The sequence below is a fragment of the Gadus macrocephalus genome, chromosome 2 (assembly GCF_031168955.1).
Source record: "Gadus macrocephalus chromosome 2, ASM3116895v1".
NCBI classification, from domain to species: Eukaryota; Metazoa; Chordata; class Actinopteri; order Gadiformes; family Gadidae; genus Gadus; species Gadus macrocephalus.
The window spans coordinates 16,979,224-17,000,208 of NC_082383.1; the positions used below are offsets into that span (position 1 = coordinate 16,979,224).

General features: G+C 45.5%; 1 protein-coding gene across 2 annotated transcripts in view; it reads right to left on the bottom strand.

Annotated features, from left to right (window-relative positions):
* The window catches only part of sgsm3 (small G protein signaling modulator 3), a 33,245-nt gene extending 19,488 nt beyond the window's left edge, over nt 1–13,757 (bottom strand). Inside the window, exons 1-4 of one of the 2 annotated variants that reach the window (XM_060072710.1) lie at nt 13,413–13,757; nt 7,992–8,091; nt 2,798–2,883; nt 998–1,058 (exon numbers count right to left, since the gene is read on the bottom strand). In XM_060072710.1, coding sequence (XP_059928693.1) covers nt 998–1,058; nt 2,798–2,883; nt 7,992–7,998 — 154 coding nt within the window. In that variant the 5' untranslated portion in view covers nt 7,999–8,091; nt 13,413–13,757. The remainder of the gene's footprint in view (nt 1–997; nt 1,059–2,797; nt 2,884–7,991; nt 8,092–13,412) is intronic. The other variant, XM_060072701.1, reaches the window with a different exon arrangement.
* Between the last annotated feature and the right edge of the window lie 7,228 nt (nt 13,758–20,985).

Sequence of the window (20,985 nt, forward strand, 5' to 3'; positions counted from 1 at the left end):
TGCGCGTGTTTTATGGAGTTAGAATCATGCCGCACACACGCAAAACGTGTTTTGCTCACGCATAACGATTCACACGCACACAAAACGTGTTTTACTCACGCACAATGATTCACACACACGCTCAGTGTGGTTTGCAAATACAAAACATCATTCACAAACTAATGCATTTTGCTTCAGAAACAAATACAGTATGTTTTACACAAAGTACAAAAAAAATCCTTCAAGTACACAAAACAATTCTACAAGTACGGAACACGAAAGCTGCGCTTGGATCGGAATGCATTTGCGCACGGATCGGAATGCATTTGCGCACGGATCAGCAAGGCGGAAAATTAGTGCCAAAAGTCACGTGACGGATTCCGTACGGTTTAGCACTTTTACCGCGCCATTCTAGGGCCAGTTAGTGGCCTTCTTGGCTTTCCATAGAGCCACACACGGTTGGCCGGCATCAAATAAAGATTTTGGGGAGAAAAAAAGATCGTCCTGGCGGCCTTAAACTGACTCAACGGCGCCACCTGCTGTTGTGTAGTGTGAATCACAGGACATTTATTTGTAACGTGACTTTTGGCACTGATTTTCCTCCTTGCTGATCCGTGCGCAAATGCATTCCGATCCGTGCGCAAATGCATTCCGATCCACGCGCAGCTTTCGTGTTCCGTACTTGTAGAATTGTTTTGTGTTCTTGAAGGATTTTTTTTTTGTACTTTGTGTAAAACATACTGTATTTGTTTCTGAAGCAAAATGCATTAATTTGTGAATGATGTTTTGTATTTGCAAACCACACTGAGCGTGTGTGTGAATCATTGTGCGTGAGTAAAACACGTTTTGTGTGCGTGTGAATCGTTATGCGTGAGCACGTTTTGCGTGTGTGCAGGGTTTTGGCATGATTCTAACTCCATAGTGTTTGCATGCACCCGTCGCTGCATGCGCGTGCGTGCCTGCGAGAGAGTGAGAGTGTGTGTGTGTGTCTGCAGGCGTGTGTGAGTGTGTACATTACCTCGTTTCTCAATCTTGAATCCAAACTCATCATAGCGTTCTGCTCCCTCTGACGAGTCCTTCTGTGGAGACAGTGAGACAGGTTGGTGGAGATAACAGTGAGACAGGTTGGTGCAGATAAACACTAACTGGGGAGAGAGGCCTGGTGTGGACTCATGGCTTGGGAGACAGGCCTCTCATCAGACGGGATGACAGATCTCTAAATGTTATGCTGTGAGTGACACTGTATCGTCTCTCTGGGATTAATGAATAATAAAATTACATTTCATTGTATCTCAGGGAGAGCAGCAGATTTCCATGTCGTTGCTTTTTCAATTATACATTACTGTATGTTTTAATGGCCCATCATTGAGCCATTAAAACTATTAAATTATCCATCATTATGAAATAATATTAGTCACAACAAATGTAGGATATACCACATGTATTGTCCGTACACTACCATTTACACATCTATGGAAATAAAATTATTCTGCATAGATTGTTATATAATCTTTTCATCTTGAGCAGAGAATGACTGACACACTGTTCCTCTAGAGTTATAAAGTCTACGTATAATGTACCAGGAGCAGGTAGGGGTCATTCATGATTTTTCTGTGTTAATCCTCTTTCAGGCACCACCTATCAGTGGGGAACCTCACCGCTGATTGTAGACAAAGCCGGCCTGAGATATCCCATCCTGTTGCTAAACTCCACCCAGTGACTCACCGTCCGGTTCCCCTGACCGGCCTCCGTCACACCTCAGGATTACTTTAATACAAACATCGTTTTGAGGCAGAGGACTTTGTGGAGGTATCAAGTTTACGTCTCTGCTGGCCACCACATCAGGGCGAAAAGCTGGACGGAACGGAGGAATGCATCCTCCTGATAATCCTGTGGAATTTGACACCTAATATACGCTTCAGAATGCCGAGTAGGGGGCGGGTTGACTTGGAATCGGAAGGTCGCTCGTTCGAACCCGGGCTCCTCCTAGCTGAGTGTCGAGGTGTCCCAAAGGAAGACGCCTCACCCTGACTGCTCCCGACGAGCTGGCTGACCCCTTGCGTGGTCGACTCCGCCGTCAGTGTGTGAATGTGTTCATGAATGGGTGAATATGAGGCAGTATTGTAAAGCGCTTTGAGTGGCCACTGGTTAGAAAAGCGCTCTATAAATAAAGTCCATTCGGCATTCAGAGTAGCGTCATAGCTGGTCCGACTGAGGGTCAGTCCATTAGATCAAATACACCTTTAAAGTATGGACTCCAACTAGTTTTTCTCGGACGTCTCAAACCTCACATTCTTATCATGAAGGGCATATCTTCCTAATGCAATATGAAAGTGGGTATCACCATCAGTCCGTCATTTCATTTATTGATGATCAGATACCATTCAAAGACAATTCACAGTATTGGCCCTCACTGGAAGCTCTTTGCTGGCTGGGACAGCAGCCGTGTGCACAGCCAATACAACCGGAGGATGTCAATCTGACCGCAGAACGCTGACTGCTGTCTGGGCTTCTTCAGTATGAACACACTGTAGCGCTCTGTCGTTCAAAAACCCTGAATACACGACAGCCCTTTAGAACCAGTGTATAACATACTTGGAATGAAAACCATAAGCAGTTTCTTCTAAGGCTGTTGGCTTAGTGTCAGTCGATAGAATTCCTTTCTATACTCCCTGCATCATAAATAACCTATCCTCAAATATATTTGTACTCTGATGCACATCAAAGCACCATGCCCATATTCCAGTTTCCTGACGTTATGTTAATTGACCTGATTCGCCCAGCAGCCTCTGGGTTCATGAATAAAACAGCTGCTTACCTGGTGGTACCTGGCCAGAATGTCCTGGGGCCACATGCTGGGCGTGAGGGCCGAGAAGGGGCCCCCCGGGGCCGGGGTGTAACTGCCTGGATCAGGAGGTAAACATAAACTAAGATGTAAGACACTTCGGCCAGCATCTTTATTTAAATTTAGAGCATGATCATGAAACAGTACAGGCAGAAAAGTTACCAAGAATACATTCAGTGAGACAACTGGTGAACATGATTCTTAAAAGGGAAAACGTTTGCATTGTGGGGTTAAAATCAGGGAAACAAAGGTTGAGGGGGAGGGACCATCGTGGAGAGTGCAATACACTACTGCTGAAGTGGACACGTCTGCAAGGCTGCAAGACAGCTTAAGGAATCAACATAGAAGTCAGTGGATTGGCCTCAGTATCGGACTTTGTGGCTACAGTGGATATCCTACTATCTTAACACCTTTCAGTGAGAGAGGCATCTCTATATCCAAGGGGAACATATACTAATTCATTATAAATTGAGAACTAATTATATAAACAAGGTTATTATCATTTGTTTATAATTGTGTACTATGATTAGTGTTTCCACGACAGAAAATGAACTAACACATGGCACTATGAGTCCAAAGGCTTCAGTCAAACTGATTCAAGTGTCCTCCTATGATGTGTGTGGCTTCAATGTGCCTGCATCTCTCCGTAGCCATCTGTCTCATGAGGTCAGGGGAGGGGCTGTCCGTGCCGTCAATCAATAAGATGTTTCTAGAGAAAGCCCTCAGAAACACTGTCGTTTCCCCGAGGACAGCAGACAGACAGCAACGGTCACAGTGATCACTGCACACTTGTATGAATCCACACGTTTGTCCATGGTCTGTTGTTTATGAAGTTCAAAAGCTCAAAAGCTTTATTTGTCCAACATGTTGCCAGATTAGAAAATTGTCTTTGATTGAAGGCAGTGTGTTCTCTAATTGTGTGTATGTGGTGCTTGTGTAAGAAGTATGTTGTGTGTGTGAAGGATGAAGGAATTTGTATAGAGAATTTTTTTGGCTAGAGGCACTCTAGTATCATCTGCCTGATGGAAGCAGCTCAAAACAGCCGTGGAGGGGGTGGGAGGGATCCAGGAGAATGGAATTGGTCTTCCTTTCCACTGCTTGAGTGTGCAAGCCTGAAAGCCGTTTTCTTTGGATGCTGGTAATTAGGGTTGCCGCAGTATACAGTATTACCGGTGTTACCGGTGTTGAGGACAACACAGATTACTCTGTGTTGCACACCGGCAACACAGAGAAAATAAAAATGTAATAATAATAATAGATAGGCTACCAAATAAACCCTTGGAACACACAAGACCGGTAACCATAGCAACGCCGGTAAACAAACCCCGCGAAGCCCAATCCCTACGAGAGCTCTCCTCGCTACGGCCATCCGGAGGCGCACAGAGCTTTTGGTCGTGATATTATGCATACAATTATATCATACTATTATATATAGAACGTTATAAGACGCCGTCACCGAGAATTGGCGTGCTGCCAGACGCTGTCACCGAGTGTGAGAAGAGAGTTCACGGAGAAGATTGCGGTTGACCTAGTTTCAAAGTTTAAACCGTTTATACTCGGTAATACCGGTGTTGACACGAGTGTATTACTCGGTGTGAAAATGTCCACACCGCGGCAACCCTACTGGTTATCTTGCTTGCCTGCTTAATTATCCTAGCCAGTTTTCCCTTGCTTCTGCTCGTTAGGAAGCTGTACCAAGATGTAATGTTGAAGGAGATGACAGATTCGATTAGTGTCTGTTAAACCTTTAATAAAATGTCCTTTCTGACATCGAACCCTTTCAGCTTCCTCAGGAGACACATGCGTTGTTGGGCTTTTTTGTAAACTCTGTCTACGTGCTAGTTGAAGGACAGGCGGTGGTCAATCTGGGTGCCATGGTACTTGAAATGCTTAACCTGTTAAGCATTGCCAACCACTTGCCCCTCCAGTCTTAAAAGGTGTGGAGAGTGGATGTGGGTTTTCGGGTGCCCAGCACCTATGGCAACACAGTTCTTTGGTCTTGCTGATGTTTAGTTGCAGTGAGCTCTCCTTGAACCACAGGGCCATGGTGCTGACATACTGCCTGTAAGTGGACAGGGTGTGCACGTCTCTCAGGTTGGCCACCAACGCCATGTCATGAGCCTATTTAAATAGTTTTAGTCCATTGATCTTGCAGGTGATCTCATTTGTTTATATAGAAGAGAAAATTGGTGACAAGACACATCCTTGTGGGACTCCTGTATTTAAAATGGTGTTGGTAGATGTCCCACCTTGCACTCTCACATGCTGGGGTCTGTTCATCAAGAACTCCTTAATCCAGAGCATCAGTTTTGGGTTGACTTGTAGCTGCTGAAGGTGATGTAGAAGTGTGTTGATATTTAATGTGTTGAAGGCTGATGAAAAATCCATGGATAGAATCCTGACAAAGGAGTGTTGGGAGTCAAGGTGCCTTGTCACAGTGTCCAGGAGAGCTAGAATGGCATCCTCCACACCCCGTCTTGGTTTATAGGCAAACTGCAATGGATCCAGACTTTCTCCAAACATGGTGGTGAGTTCCTCTGCAACAACTCTCTCTATACATTTGCAGAGGATAGAGGTGAGTGCCACAGGTCGGAAATCGTTCAGGGCTTTGGCATGAGGCTTTTTAGGAACAGGAATGATGGTAGTCTCCTTCCATGCCCTGGGAACAAAGCTGGCATCCAGAAATAGCTGAAAGAGTTGTGTCATCACACCACCTAGCTGGGTTGCACACTCCTTCAATATCCGTCCCTTCAGCCTGTCTGGTCTGGGAGTTTTTGTAGACTGGAGACGGGTAAAGATTGAAACAACCCACTTCTCCTCTACACAGATGGATTCAGAGGGGTAGTTGTATGTGACTCCATCCTCCACAGAACCAGTGCTGTTGAATCTGGCATAGAAGGTGTTTAGTTCTTCAGCAAAGGCCACAGGGTCTGGGCATTGTATCTTGGCAGCATTCGGAGTTCTGCCCATCATGGTGTTCAGACTCTTCCAGGCATCCCTCACATCTCCACTGGTGAACTTGTTCTCCATTTTGTCCTTGTATTTGATCTTGGCTAACTTGGTCTTCTGCTTCAGCTCCCTTGTGAGGTCTTTGACACATTGTTTGTCTCCTTGAATAAAAGCTATTTTTTTCAAATTGAGACAGTGTTTGAGTTCTCTGGTTACCCACGGCTTGTAGTTGGCATAGTGCTTGATCTGTTTGGTTGGAATAACACTATCAGCACAAAATGAGAGGTAAGAGCATATGGATTCATTCAGCATGTTTAGGTCACCATTGCATGCTTTGACGAATATTCCCCGGTCCGTAAACTCAAAACATCCTCTCAGCTTTTCTACAGAATCATTATTCCAGACCTTGATGGTTTTGGTCAGGATTTTGTGTGTTTTTAATTTTTGTCTATACTTAGGCAGTAGTAAAATTACATTATGATCTGACGACTAGGGATCGACCGATATATCGGTCGGCCGATATTATCGGCCGATATTCGCGTTTTTTTACGTGTATCGGTATCGGCCGATACGCGGCTGATTTTCGCCGTTTTTTTTTTTTTTTTTACTTGTTCTACCTCACCTGTTTTTAATATTTGTTAAATATTGTTCATCTACTTGTTCTTACTTGTTCTACCTCACCTGTTTTTACTATTTGTTAAATATTGTTTTTTATATTGAAGTTCAATAAATGTTTCTTTAAAAAAAAAAAAAAAAAGACACTGTCATGATTTCGTAGTGGCGTGAGCAGTGCCTCTCACGCACTGTGAAATTCGTTGCCCATCTGTCATTTACAGCCATGCATAGACCGCCCTCGATTGATTTCCCTGTTCTTTCTGGTCAAAGCGTATGAATTTGAAGCCATCTAAGCCTACTGCAATGTATTCAGTTAGCCATGTTTCAGTGAAACAGAATAAACTTCTATTTCGGTAGTCAGAATCAACTTTAACCAGGGCCGCAGGCTCATCCATCTTATTACGCAGTGATCGCACATTTGACAAAGTGACAGCAGGTAACGGTAGCTTACCTTCCTCGTCTCCTAATCCTGTTCCTAATTCCTCCTCTCAATCCACTTTTCCTCCGTATTGTCTCTTTTATCAGAGTTTTTGGTATGAAATCCAGTTGTTCGGGTGATAAGCCAACTGCCTGGCAAGCGTGATGAAGCTTCAGATGGTCCACTCTGGCGTAACTGCGTCTCGGTGGATTTGGATATGCAGTGACTCCAGCAGAGAATAAACCTCCTTAACTTGTTGCAGAATGGCTTTTAAATTCCACCAACTCAGATTTGACAGTGTCCATAGTTCATAAGAATATTGTCACGGTTTAAACTGAACAAAAATGTGAATTAATAAATTAAATATGTTATAAAGTAGCCTTTCAATCACGAGTCGCTCAAACAGAGGAGCGCCCCGCATCTCGTTGCCAAGCGACGAGCCATCCATTTCATTTGATATTTTACACTCATTGCAGAGTCATGACACACAGAAGACCCAGAATATACTTTGGTTTTTAATAGAGCTGTCAGTTAAACGCGTTATTAACGACGTTAACGCAAACCAATTTTAACGACGTTAATTTTTTTAACGCGCGATTAACGCAAATTATAATAAAAAATATGTCGATATTATTATTATTATTTTTTTTTTTTTTGGGCTCAAAACAAAGAAGCAGTAGCCTGACTGCTATGTTCAAGGCATATCTTTGTATGTTCATCGTTTAACTGCATTATAGGCTTTTTTTTTGTACCGTCCTGTTTTGATCAGTATATGCCAATGTTGTTATCAATAAAAAAACATCTGCACAAGGCAAGCCGATGCACTTCTCCATGTTGATAAGAGCATTAAAATGAGAAAAATTAATGGGACAAAGGATTCAAGGGATATTTAGCATAGAAAAAAAATATATGATTAATCGCGATTAATCGTGAGTTAACTATGGCATTAATGCGATTAATCGTGATTAAATATTTTAGGGCTTTCATGCATTACTAGAAACACAAATCAATAGATCGGGGGCAAATTTGTGTTTGTATTTTTGTCAAAGGTTCAATAATAAAAAAGGTCCTGAGGCGATTCAGCAAACATTCGGGGCTTGAGCCAATGTCCCATGGAAAATGCTAAAAATGGTCTGTTGATTGAATGAATAATTCAGCGCCACTGTGCAGAGGTGTGGTAATTACCTGACATACTGCTGGCTGGCAGGCTGATGGGCAGCCTCTGGCAGGGAGAATGCTGCACTGGAGGAACAGAGATCAGCAGACACAGCCCACACTGCAGAGACCGGAGGGTGGAGCCAGGAGGAAATACAGGAACAGTACTAATGAGTGTCAATGAGGTAGGTTAATGGGATGCGTTCGTGTGAGTGGCAGCCGAAGACAGTTTATCAGTTGTCCTAAAACATGAATCGATCAACAATATCAGCTTGTTGTTTGAAAGGTGATGAACATCAAGAAGGAAAATCTAAATCTCATTCTCAATAATCGAAGAATCCACAGAAAGCGAGCGAGATGAACAGAAAGATGAACAGAGGGTTCTGTTGTGGCAGTAACAGCAGATATCCTAACCATATGACTCCAGCCTTGTTTAGTACAGATAAATATAGAAACAGGCCATCTCTAGTAGGGATCAGTCAGTCTTTTGTCTCTGTGAGATTTGATTGTGTGCTCTGGTATGATGAGGTCAGACACCCAGGGCACCAGTTTCTGACGTCAACACTTCGGACCCATTCAGTCCCCGTTTACACGAAGGGAAAACGCAGATATTTCCACGCGGTTTGGCCTCTCATTTACACGAAAACGCAGTTTTTAATCACAGAAAACGATCATTTCTAAAAACTCCAGCCAAAGTGGAGATTTCTGAAAACGCCGGTTATGTGTTGTTGTGCCAACGGGGAGAAACTGAGGATTCTGATTGGCTTGCATGGATTTATCCTTCTCCCTACACTGCCGCCTATAGGTTTGGCATAGTTATAATGGCGCTCAACGGCGTATTTATGCGTTTTGATGTAAACGACACCTTTTTTTGAAAACGATGGTGTGTGCACAATGTTATTTTTGAAAACGGATGGGGGGAAATATTCGTTTATATAAATACCCTGCTACGTGTAAACGTGGACTCAATAGTCAACACATATTTCCCAAACTGGCCATACAGAGAACCCTTAAGATCCAGAGAACCCCCCGGTCCCATATGACTACACCGTGGGACAAAACTCAGTTAACGGCGCTGCGTTAAACACCACAGCCTGCTTGTTGGCCCACATGCCAACAACCCTACCCAGGCTCCCTCTGCCTGCTAATTAACCCACTGAGTGTCAGCTGTTTCTCATAAAACTGATTCCTCTTGAACACCAGCTAATGGACGGCAGTTGACCCTACCTCCGCGGTCTTTGCTCCAGGTTTTACAGAGACGCACTTTTTAACAGACTCCCCCTGAGCCAATGGTCATCCCTTCCCTCATCGCCATGGCGATAAACAACCTCGTAACGGTGGCAAGGAGTGAATGACGACGGTAGCCATGGCGAAGTTCTGACTTCTATATGAGAAGTCAGTGTGACACACACACACTAATCCAAATGTTTATTAACTCTCTTTGGTTCCACCCTCCCCGTGGGTGTGTAAACACTGTGTACTACAGGTGTTGACTTCAGCTGTGTGATTCTCCACTCAGAGGCTCCCGTCTCCCCCCTGCCTCTCCCTGTGCCTCGTGCCTCCTGACTTCACTCCAAACCTCAAATTGATTCCTCATCTCTTCTAAGTCCAAAAGCTGCACTGAGCACTGCACGCCTGCTGCTGCGATGATTCACACCACCGTGATACATCATGGTGAGAGCCGCTCTGCCAGATTTAAGATCATTAGCCCGCCTCTGTGGCGGCAGGAAGCGTGGTGCTATGTGTTGGGCTTGTGGACTGGGTGGTGGTGTGTGGACTGTGTGGTGATGTGTGTGGACTGGGTGGTGTGTGGACTGTATGGTGTTGTGTGGTGTGTGGACTGTGTGGTGGTGTGTGTTGACTGGGTCATGTGTGTTGTGGGTATGGGTGTGCATCTCTGTTGTGACGGCTTCTCTGCTGTGCTGAATCACAACTAGGGATGGGCATTCGATTAAGTTGTCTTAGTCGATCGTCGGGAGAATTAACGATCAATTAGTCGATTAATCGTTAATAATTTACATTAAAATAAAAATTATATTCAAAATGAAATGAAAATACAAATGCAGCGTGTTTTCCTCATTGGGATCTTTATTATTAGATGAACAACTCAGTTAAACCAGATCCGTTCAATAGTTTTGCGCTACTCTGCTCTAAGCAACGGAGCATGCAGCTCGAAGCCGGTGCTCATAAACATAACTAAAAATAAACACAATCCTAGTTTCTTCCCAAAATAATAACAATAATAATATCAAAAAACCAATCATGTTATGACTTAACCAACCAGTCTACGGATTTTTGTTCAGAAAGATGAGCATGTTGACGTGCTCTGGGGTCAGACGCGACCGCACCCTGGTGACCGTCAGTCCAGCCGCCGAAAACACCCGCTCTGAGGGGGCCGACGTTGCGTGATGCACAAATACCTCCGTGCTAACTTGGCAAGGCGGGGGAACAACTTTCCACAATCCAGGGGCTCAGAAAGTTCTTTATTTCTGCGATGCTAACCTCGCCTTGAGTGGTAGGCCTATAGTGCTCCCCAATAAGTCATTTTTTCAATCATAATAGTCCCACACCAGACTTTGCCGTGGCCTCGCCCGCTTCATGATTTCATCGCCGTGTTCCAATATCCATACTATCCGTACTTACTAGTCTAAGTTTGAATACGTTCGATTCAGTTCGGGCGAAAATAAGTGTACTGAAAACGGTCAAATCGCGAAGTGTGTGGCGATGTACACTTTTCGTACTCAACGGCAGCCATCCTAGCTACGTAGCTGAAGAGGGCGGAGCCAGGCTGAGCCAAAGTCGGCGCATTTTCCACATAGCCTGCATTAATAGTCATTTTGTAGTTTTTATAGTTTTTATAGCTTTTTATAGCTGCTAGTAGGGTTGCCGCGGTGTGGACATTTTCACACCGAGTAATACGCTCGTGTCAACACCGGTATTACCGGTATAAACGGTATTAACTTTGAAACTATAGGTCAACCGCCATCTTCTCCGTCAACTCTCCTCTCACACTCGGTGACAACGGCTGGCAGCGCGCCAATTCTCGGCGTCTTATAACGTTCTATATATATAATAGTATAATATAATTGTATATATCATAATATCACGGCCAAAAGCTCTGTGCGCCTCCGGATGGCCGTAGCGCGGGGAGCTCACGTAGGGATTGGGCTTCTCTGGGTTTGTTTACCGGTGTTGCTATGGTTACTGGTCTTGTAAGGAAGCGCGTCAATTCTCGGCGCGCCAATTCTCCCGCACAGAGCAGAACTGTGGCCTATTCTACACATTTAAATTTTCTTAATTATATTATTAATTTTTACTGAATTTGTTTTTTATTACAAAAAATAAATAAAAATAATAATAATCGGGTAATCGGTGTTGGCCTCAACACCGGTAACACCGGTAATACCGTATACCGCGGCAACCCTAGCTGCTAGGCGTAAAGAGTTCACCGTTCAAAGCGGGATGTTTATTGCGGGGGAGGAGCCGCAAATTGTAATATTGCCCCAGTGTGGTAAAATGTTTAACTGCACACTACATTAGTTTAATCGATGTAAAAATTACGTAAGACGAATTTCTTAACGATCAATTAGTCGATCGTCGATTAATCATGCCCATCCCTAATCACAACGTTTACATTAGCCTTTTGTTCGGAGTGCAATTGAATATAAAAAAAATGCGCAAATAAACCAAAGCTTGTTTGATTATTTCCAATGCATTTTGATTAATTAGCAGGTAGAGGGGTTTGGCCCACAGGTAGAGGGGTGTGGCCTACAAGTAGAGGGGTGGGGCCTACAGGTAGAGGGGCGGGCCTACAGGTAGAGGGGCGGGCCTACAGGTAGAGGGGCGGGCCTACAGGTAGAGGGGCGGGCCTACAGGTAGAGGGGCGAGGCCTACAGGTAGAGAGGCGAGGCCTACAGGTAGAGAGGCGAGGCCTACAGGTAGAGAGGCGAGGCCTACAGGTAGAGAGGCGAGGCCTACAGGTAGAGAGGCGAGGCCTACAGGTATCTGCATCCCACCATAATGTTTACAGGGGCTCCGTGTCATCTTCAGTTGGCAACTAGAGGCAAATAGTGAGCCATGGCGCTTGGAGAGAATTAGGCTGTCAGGAAAGGTCCATTTAAACATTGTGAAGCCAGATGGTTGTTGACCTAGCCTCACTGCTCCCTGATAAGAAGCCTGTCCCTTAATCAAACAGGCATCCTGAAGCCAGCACAAACACCCCGGATTCCCTGCAGTACTTGGCAGAGCTGGAGGTAAACAAACATCAGGCCGGCGCTCGCTTTATCAACAGCAATTCACCACGAATTCTGATGCATGAACAAACTGTGGATACTATGCAAGATTCAGTTTGTTGGTTGCACCGTTTGGAGCGCTGGAGAACACAATCATGGACTACTTCACACCAGGCAGGTAACTGATATGTCTAGTAAGGCGTCTTTCTGAAGGATACCTACTGCAGACAGCAGGGAATCAAACCCAGTACCTTTTGGGCTGGGAGTCCACTAGCCTTACCCCTGCCCTCTATACACTACACACACGTCTCAATCAGTCAACCCCCCCCCCCCCCCTCCACTCACCCTCACGATGACATCAGTGAGTCATGCTCCACACACACACACACACACACACACACACACACACACACACACACACACACACACACACACACACACACACACACACACACACACACACACACACACACACACACACACACACACACACACACACACACACACACACACACACTTTCCCTGTTGTTGTGTTTGTGTGCTAGAGAGAGGGAGGGAGGGAGGGAGAGACTGCGCCACGTGTCATACACCAAACTCAGTCCCAGTCGAGTCACACTGTGAGCAGAGTGTCTGGGGGGGGGGGGGGGTGATGCTGTGAAACACTAGCAGGAACCCCATGAAATAACCATAATCTATTGGCTCTTTGTAACAGAGACTGCTCTGACTGTGTTAGAGGCCGGCCCTCTCAGATCTCAACAATCCAGCGCGGCTGGGGGGGTGCTGAACTGCAACAGGTGACTCAGCCAGGAGCCAGGGAGGAAGTGGTCTGGCATTAACTTTATTTAAGGATGGGGTGTGGTGGCTCGTACATACACACACACACATCCCCACATCCAGACATCCCACATCCAGAAATCCCACATCAACACACACACACACACACACACACACACACACACACACACACACACACACACACACACACACACACTCTGTACCAGAGTGTGACCATCTGTGATGATGTCGTCACATAAGAGTGCATGCAGGTTATAATACATCTACTATTGTATGCCGACATCATCACAGAGCCCACCAGCACCCTGGGGTGCTGTAGCAGCTGTTATGATGCTACTGTCGTCACCTGTCACCTAGCCACAGGCTAGCGCTAGCTCCGGAATAGCTGCACCACATTAACGAAATGGCAGAAAACGGGACTCACCGGCTCATCCCGTCACTGTCGCCGGTCAGGGTGCAGCGGAGGCGGCTCCTTCTAGGGATAGAGAGGGTCTGTGTTGTCTGCTACTCCGTAAGCCTTAATGCAGGGAGCAGGTTATCTCCTGTTTGCGTCACGCACCTGCTACACACCCAGTGTATCCCTCCGCCCTGACGCGCTACGCGCTCCGGTTCGCACTACTTTATCACTGCACTCCCGTGTATCCCTCCGCCCTGACGCGCTCCGGTACGCAGAGCTTTATTACCGCAATCCGTGTATCCCTGTGCCCTGAGGCGCTCCGGATGGTTGCCGCACTACTTTGTCACCGTCTGTAGCGCGTCCAGCGGCTGATCACGATCCCGGAACTGAACTTTTTTCTCACGAATCCTTCCGCGAGGAAAAGCAACGAATGACGTCAGCACACGGGGGCGCGTCCTTGTTATCTTCGTCATTGATTCGGATGCTTTCAATAAATCAATCAATGATTGATAATTAATGCAATATTCATTCAATTAAGTGTTTTAGCGCCAACAATTTAACGCCAGCATTTATTGATTATTACTTTTTAATTAGTTCCCCCCCCCCATTTATTAATAAGAAATGAAACAATAGGCTCCATATTAAGCCTACATAAACCTACCAGACTTCTTAAACCCATCTACTCTTGACTACAAGGTTTATCTCATAATGAACATTTAATAACTTACATTTACATCTTTGTCATATTCCACAGTAATCCTGCTCCATCACACTCAGCCTGTGGACCAACTACCAAACTAGTGCCTCATGATCCATTTCTAACTTCTAACCTTGCAGGCTCCATCACGGTGTGTTTCCTGCAGGGCTCTGCGCCTCCACTAGGGATCGTCGTTGCACAGGTCGTCCAGCCAGCCCTGTACAGCTTTCGTCACCAAGTCGAGGCACTCGCTGTGCGCTTCAATTGAAAGTGATTAAACACACGCACGCACACACACGCACACACACACACAGGGCCGTTTCTAGCTGTTTGGGGGCCCAATGCGAAATACTATTTGGGGAACCCCATCTTTTCAAATTCTGAGGTAGAGATTCCTATCTTTTTCATATATTCTGTGACGATGCAGCAGTCTGTTACATTTTAAGAGGAAAGCAGGCTAGAGTACATTAATAAATGCAACAGATACAGTATGTTCTTGGAAAATGTTGAATGTAAACTTTGAGGTGGCATAACAAGGTGGCATAACATAAAAAAAACTTGAACCCACCATTCCAATACAGTAAAAAATAAATAACTAAACTTACTTAAATAAATAACCATATTATGGATCAGCATCCATGTTATCCTCTTAAAATGTAAGCTTGATTACTGCAATGGTCTCCTTACAGGTCTCCCAAAACAAACTCTAAGGAAGCTTCAGCTTGGTCAGAATGCTGCTGCTAGAGTTCTAACAATTTAAACATATTACACCAATTCTTAAATCGTTACATTGGCTTCCTGTAGGTCAGAGAATTTATTTTAAAATCATGTTGCTAACCTATAAATCACTACATGGTTTAGGCCCAAAATATTTAACTGATATACTTCCACTACATAAGCCTTCTGGAAAACTAAGATCTTCTGAGAACAATCTTTTAATTATCCCCAGAGTAAACACGAAACATGGGAAAGCAGGATTTAGTTACTATGCAACAAATAGCTGGAATAAACTCCCTGAGGATTTAAGACTTGCCCCAACTCTGAGCACCTTTAAAACAAGATTGAAGACTTTTATGTTTGCTTTAGCTTGAATACATTGCACTTTCTAAAAAGCCTTTTTTTAACTTTGCCTTTATTTTCTATTTTATGACTAAAATGCCTTTTTAACTTTCCCTTTATCTTCTATTTTTACGACCTGAGTTCTGTCTGCGTTAGAGTCCCGACGTCTGTCTGGGTTGGAGTCCCAGAATAAGGCCTTTGGTTCGTTGTTAGAGTCCCGACGTGTGTCTGGGTTAGAGCCTAGAATCTGGGTTTGAGTCCTAGAATAGAGTCCGGGTTGGAGTCCCAGAGAAAGTACCAAGTTCCTTTAGTTCGGGTTGGAGTCCCGACGTGGGTACCAGAGAGACTGTTGATCTGATCTTAAATACATTGCACTTTCTATTTTACTCATTTCTTTGCATATGTTTTATTTTACTTACTAAAATGCCTTTTTAACTTTCCCTTTATTTTCTATTATTACCAGAAAGATACATGATCTGATACCAGAGAGAAAGGATAAGGGTTTGAGACCCAAGTTCTGTCTGGGTTAGAGTCCTAGAATCTGGGTTGGAGTCCCAGAGAAAGGACCATGTTCCTTAGGTCGGGTTGGAGTCCCAGAGAAAGAACTGAGTTCTGTCTGGGTTAGAGTCCCAACGTCTGGTTGTAGTCCCAGAATAAGGCCTTTGGTTTGTGGTTAGAGTTCCGACGTGTGTCTGGGTTAGAGTCCTAGAATCTGGGTTAGGGTCTTAGAATAGAGTCCTAGCCTAGAATAGAAATTGACTAGAATCCGAGTCCCAGAGAAAGTACCAAGTTCCTTTAGGTCGGGTTGGAGTCCCGACGTGGTACCAGAGAGACTGTTGATCTGATCTAAATACATTGCATTTTTTATTTTACTCATTTCTTTGCATATGTTTTCTTTTACTTATCTATTATTTTATTTTTATCGTATGACAATGTTAATATTTGAAGCACTTTGAGTCTGCCTTGTGTATGAAAAGTGCTATATAAATAAAGTTGCTGTACAACATGAAAAAATAACTGTACAACATCACTGCATTGTGGCAAGGCAATTCACAGATTGGGATACAGTTCCTTCAGATTTTTATTTTTAATGAAAGAGAGATGCTCTAATGCATTCATGTCATCAGAATGCAAGCTCGGCAACTTACTAATTTCTGCAGCCAGTTCCTTTCCATCAAAGTAACCTCCATCTCCAGTGCTTAATGTGCTGTAGAGCTTGTGACACTGGTTGCTCAATTCCAAAGCATCCAGTTATTTGAAATTGAGCAGCACTCAAAATGTGTCTCTCACCTCACCCAGTGTTTCAAACCTATCCTTTAAGGATCCAATGGTTACGTCAACAACCACATTAAAGAATGCAGTTTCTCTTCATGTTATCCTCAATAGGCTCTGTATGACCCAACCTCTTCTGCCAAACTTTGGGCTTCAACCTTTATCAGAGGGTCTGTCACTTTTTCCCTGACCTCCAACACTGCCTGCCTTATATAAGAGACCTGGTAACGCACAGCTTCTATGCTGTTGACACGGCTCTCCCACCGTTGGTCCCTCCACTTCTTCTTTGTGTGTGTGTGAGTGTGTGCGTGTGTGTGTATGTGTGTGTGTGTATGTGTATGCTATGCTTGTGCGTGCATGTGTGCGCGTGCATGTGTATGTATGTGTGTGTGTGTGTGTGTGTGGGGGGGGGGTGTATGTGTGCGTATGTGTGTGCGAAGATGTGTGTGTGTGTGTGTTTGGGACTCGAAGGTCTGATATGTAGTCGTCGTGGGGTCTCTATCCTTCACTTGCGTGCTTTATCAGCAGGATGTGATAACTGTGTGTCGCTGCGTCTCTACACCTCCTCGTGGTGTTCAGCAGCCAATCCTCCTAGGGCGGGGATACACTCATCACTTAGTGTCTCTGCTGTCTGGGTCCATTCACGTCTCCTGCTCAATGCAGTCTTCACCGTAGGTTGGATCTGCATTTTTTTCAGGCTGTTTAATACTTCATATTCCATGCAGTCCGACCACGACCCGCGGCTCTCTGCTGCACCAACTGCTCCATGCTCTGTGTGTGCGTGTGTGTGTGTGTGTGTGTGCATGTGTCTGTGTGTGTGTGTGTGTGTGTGTGTGTGTGTGTGTGTGTGTGTGTGTGTGTGTGTGTGTGTGTGTGTGTGTGTGTGTGTGTGTGTGTGTGTGTGTGTGTGTGTGTGTGTGTGTGTGTGTATGTGTGTGCGTGTGTGTGTATGAGTCATTCCATCAATAGCGCTGCCGATGAACACCCAAAACACCAGCAGCAGCCCCACCCTCCAGCCCCAGTAGCCCCACCCTCCAGCCCCTCCCTCATAAGGAAGAGCCCCGCCTTCACCCAGCAGAGACCTGTAACCTCGCGATGCTCCGGGAGGTGCTGATGCTGATATCGGATTCTATTGACATTCGTTTCCAGGCAGGGTCGGTGTGTGCGTGCGCTATCAATTTATGCAACTCCACGAACGCGTGAGACAGAACCGTCAGAGAGAGCCCAGAACGAGGAGGAGAAACCCAGGAAGCTCTCGAACCACAAGGCTGGAGGAGCTGAAGGTGTATGTGCGCGGCTCGATGAGAAGATGTATCGTAAAATTAAGCAATAGAAGGAGCTGCAACAATAAAACCCTTTGGTCCAATGTGAATGTGTGTGTGTGCGTGAGTGTGTGCGTGCGAGTATGTGTGTGTGTATGTGTGTGAATGTGTGTGTGTGTGTGTGAGTGTTTGTGTGTGTGTGTGTGTGTGAATGTGTGTGTGCTTGCGAGTGTGTGTGTGTGTGTGTGTGTGTGTGTGTGTGTGTGTGTGTGTGTGTGTGTGTGTGTGTGTGTGTGCGTTTGTGTGTGTGTGAGTGTCTGCGTGTGTGTGTGGTGTGTGAGTGTCTCATTCTGCTCGACCTGTCAGCAGCATTTGACACGGTGAACCACCAGATCCTTCTTGCCACTCTTGCCGAACTTGGAATCGCTGAATCTGCTCTTTCCTGGTTCACATCCTACCTGACGAACCGCACCTATCAAGTGACATGGAATGGCTCCTTGTCCAAACCTTGCACGCTCGAAACTGGTGTCCCTCAAGGCTCTGTACTGGGGCCTCTTCTGTTCTCCCTCTATACCAGGTCTCTGGGCTCGGTAATTGCATCACACGGCTTTTCATATCACTGCTATGCTGACGACACTCAGCTATTTCTCTCTTTCCCCTCATCTGAGAAAACCCTGATTGCAGCACGCATATCGGAATGTCTGGCGGATGTCAGCACCTGGACAACTGCCCATCACCTGAGGCTTAACCTCAACAAAACCGAGCTTCTCCTAATCCCAGGGAAAGACTGCCCACACATGGACTTACTGGTCACCGTCGAGAACATTACTGTATCTCCCTCTCCAACTGCCAGAAACCTCGGTGTGGTATTGGACAACCAGTTATGCTGCACTGCAAACATCACTGCGGTCGCCCGATCCTGCAGATTTGCACTTTACAACAACCGCAGAATCCGGCCCTTCCTCACAAGGGAAGCAGCTCAGCTCCTAGTCCAATCACTGGTCATCTCCCGCCTCGACTACTGCAACTCACTCCTGGCTGGACTTCCTGCCTCTGCGATTAAACCTTTGCAGCGCATCCAGAATGCGGCAACGCGCCTCGTGTTCAACCTACCAAAGTTCTCCCATGTGACCCCCCTCTTCCGGGACCTCCACTGGCTCCCTGTAGTAGCTCGCATCAAATTTAAGACGATGGTACTGGCATACAAGGCAGTCGATGGAACTGCCCCTGCCTACCTCCAAGCATTGCTAATGCCACACACCCCTGCTCGATCCCTCCGCTCGACTACCTCAGCTGGACGACTGGAACCACCATCGCTAAGAGCTAGCAAAGGTCGATCAGCAAAGTCACAACTTTTCTCGGTTTTGGGACCTCAGTGGTGGAACGAGTTCCCTGCCGCTCTCAGGACCGCAGAGTCGCTCACTATCTTCCGAAAAGGACTCAAGACTCACCTGTTCAGAGTTCACCTCGACTCTGCATAGCCACCTTTCCTCTTCTGACCACCATTGTACACTATATTGTAGTGTATTGTATTGTATTGTATTGTATTGTATTGTATTGTATTGTAGCACTTAACTGTGTAGCAACTGCAGCAGCTGCTATCATGTCTGTAATACGGGGAATTGATTAACCTAGCGATTGTGGTACTTGCACTTGGTTCTATGAACATCCTTTCTGTACCGACAGCGATATATTGATGCACTTCTTATGACAAATGTACTTATTGTAAGTCGCTTTGGATAAAAGCGTCTGCTAAATGCCCTAAATGTAAATGTAAATGTGTCTGCGTGTGTGCGTGTGTGTGTGTGTGTGTGTGTGCATAGTTATTTTGGTTATTTTCTTCCTTCGTCGCAAAACAAGGTTTTAATTGACTTGTTTGTTTGACTTTCTCCTATTCTACCCACACTTGGTTTTTAATTAGCCCTTCATATTGAATATAGCGACACCGGGGGAATTTCATTCGTCCCACCGAACCCAAACGCACTGAAGCTGCTCGGCGCTGCAGGACACCCGTGTGATGTGATCATTCAGACCCTCCAACAGATCCAAACTAGCACCCGTCCTGCCCATTCAGTCGCCAGCGACGATGACAATGGTAAGGAGGGAAGTGCACTCCGGCTCACACTACACCTCATTCAGCTGCCGCCGCCAGTCTGGGAACACGTCACGTGAACACACACTGTTGTGATAAACTGAGTGTGTGTATGCATGTGTGTGCGTGTGTGTGTGTGTGTGTGTGTGTGTGTGTGTGTAAGCGTGTATGTTTGTGTCTGTGTGTGTGTCCTTTTGTCTTTTACCATGCCAAAATCTTTTTCTTTGCCAGAATCGAAACATTTTACCAGTGATACAATGGGCATTCATATTAATATGTGTGATTTTATTTTTTGCAGTTATGGGTGTTTATGGTGTTTATTCCAGCCTCAGAATAAATATGGAAGGACTGTTGGTTAATTTACATTTACCCTCGATCAAGTTCTGGCCCTGCAGTGATGCCGGGTCACACCCAGGAGGAAGAGGGTTCATCACCCCTCAGTCTCATGACTGGCTCTCCTCGCCTCCTTTACACCCCTCCTCTAGTCTCCTCCCCTCCTCTTCACTCCTCCTCTCCTCTCCTCTCTTCTCTTCTCCTCTCCCCTCCTCTTTCTTTCTCCTCCCCTCTCCCTTCTCTGTCTCCTCTTCTCCTCTACCATCTTCTATCTTTCTCCTCTCCTCTCCTCTCTCTCCTCTCCTCTCCTCTCCCCTCCTCTCCTCCCTCTCCTCTCCTGTCCTATTCTCCCCTATCCTCTCCTGTGTTTAATCAACATGGTTTCCAATATAAAACAATCTGTAAATAGAGCAATGCTTTAAAGGGGAGAAAACTAAGGAGTGGATGAATGTTAGAAAAATAGAGACTCACGGGTAATGTGGCTACGTTCACTGGTTGATCTCATCACACACCTGTCACCCTCTCTCCCTGTCTCTCTCTCTCTTTCTCTCACTCTCTCTCTCTCTCTCTCTCTCTCTCTCTCTCTCTCTCTCTCTCTCTCTCTCTCTCTCTCTCTCTCTCTCTCTCTCTCTCTCTCCCTCTCCCTCTCTCAGTCCCTCCTATCGTGATTCATGTTTCATCATTTATAGAGGTCAAGACACTTGGGGAGTGGCCCTTTGAGCCCCTACCCAAGGCCTTTCACAAAAACCAATGCACACAACCACACGCACACACACATGCATGCATAAACATGCACACATAGACAAACACACACACACACACACACATACACACATAGCAGGCAGCACATGACATACAGAGACGCAGAGAGAGTGAGATTTTCTA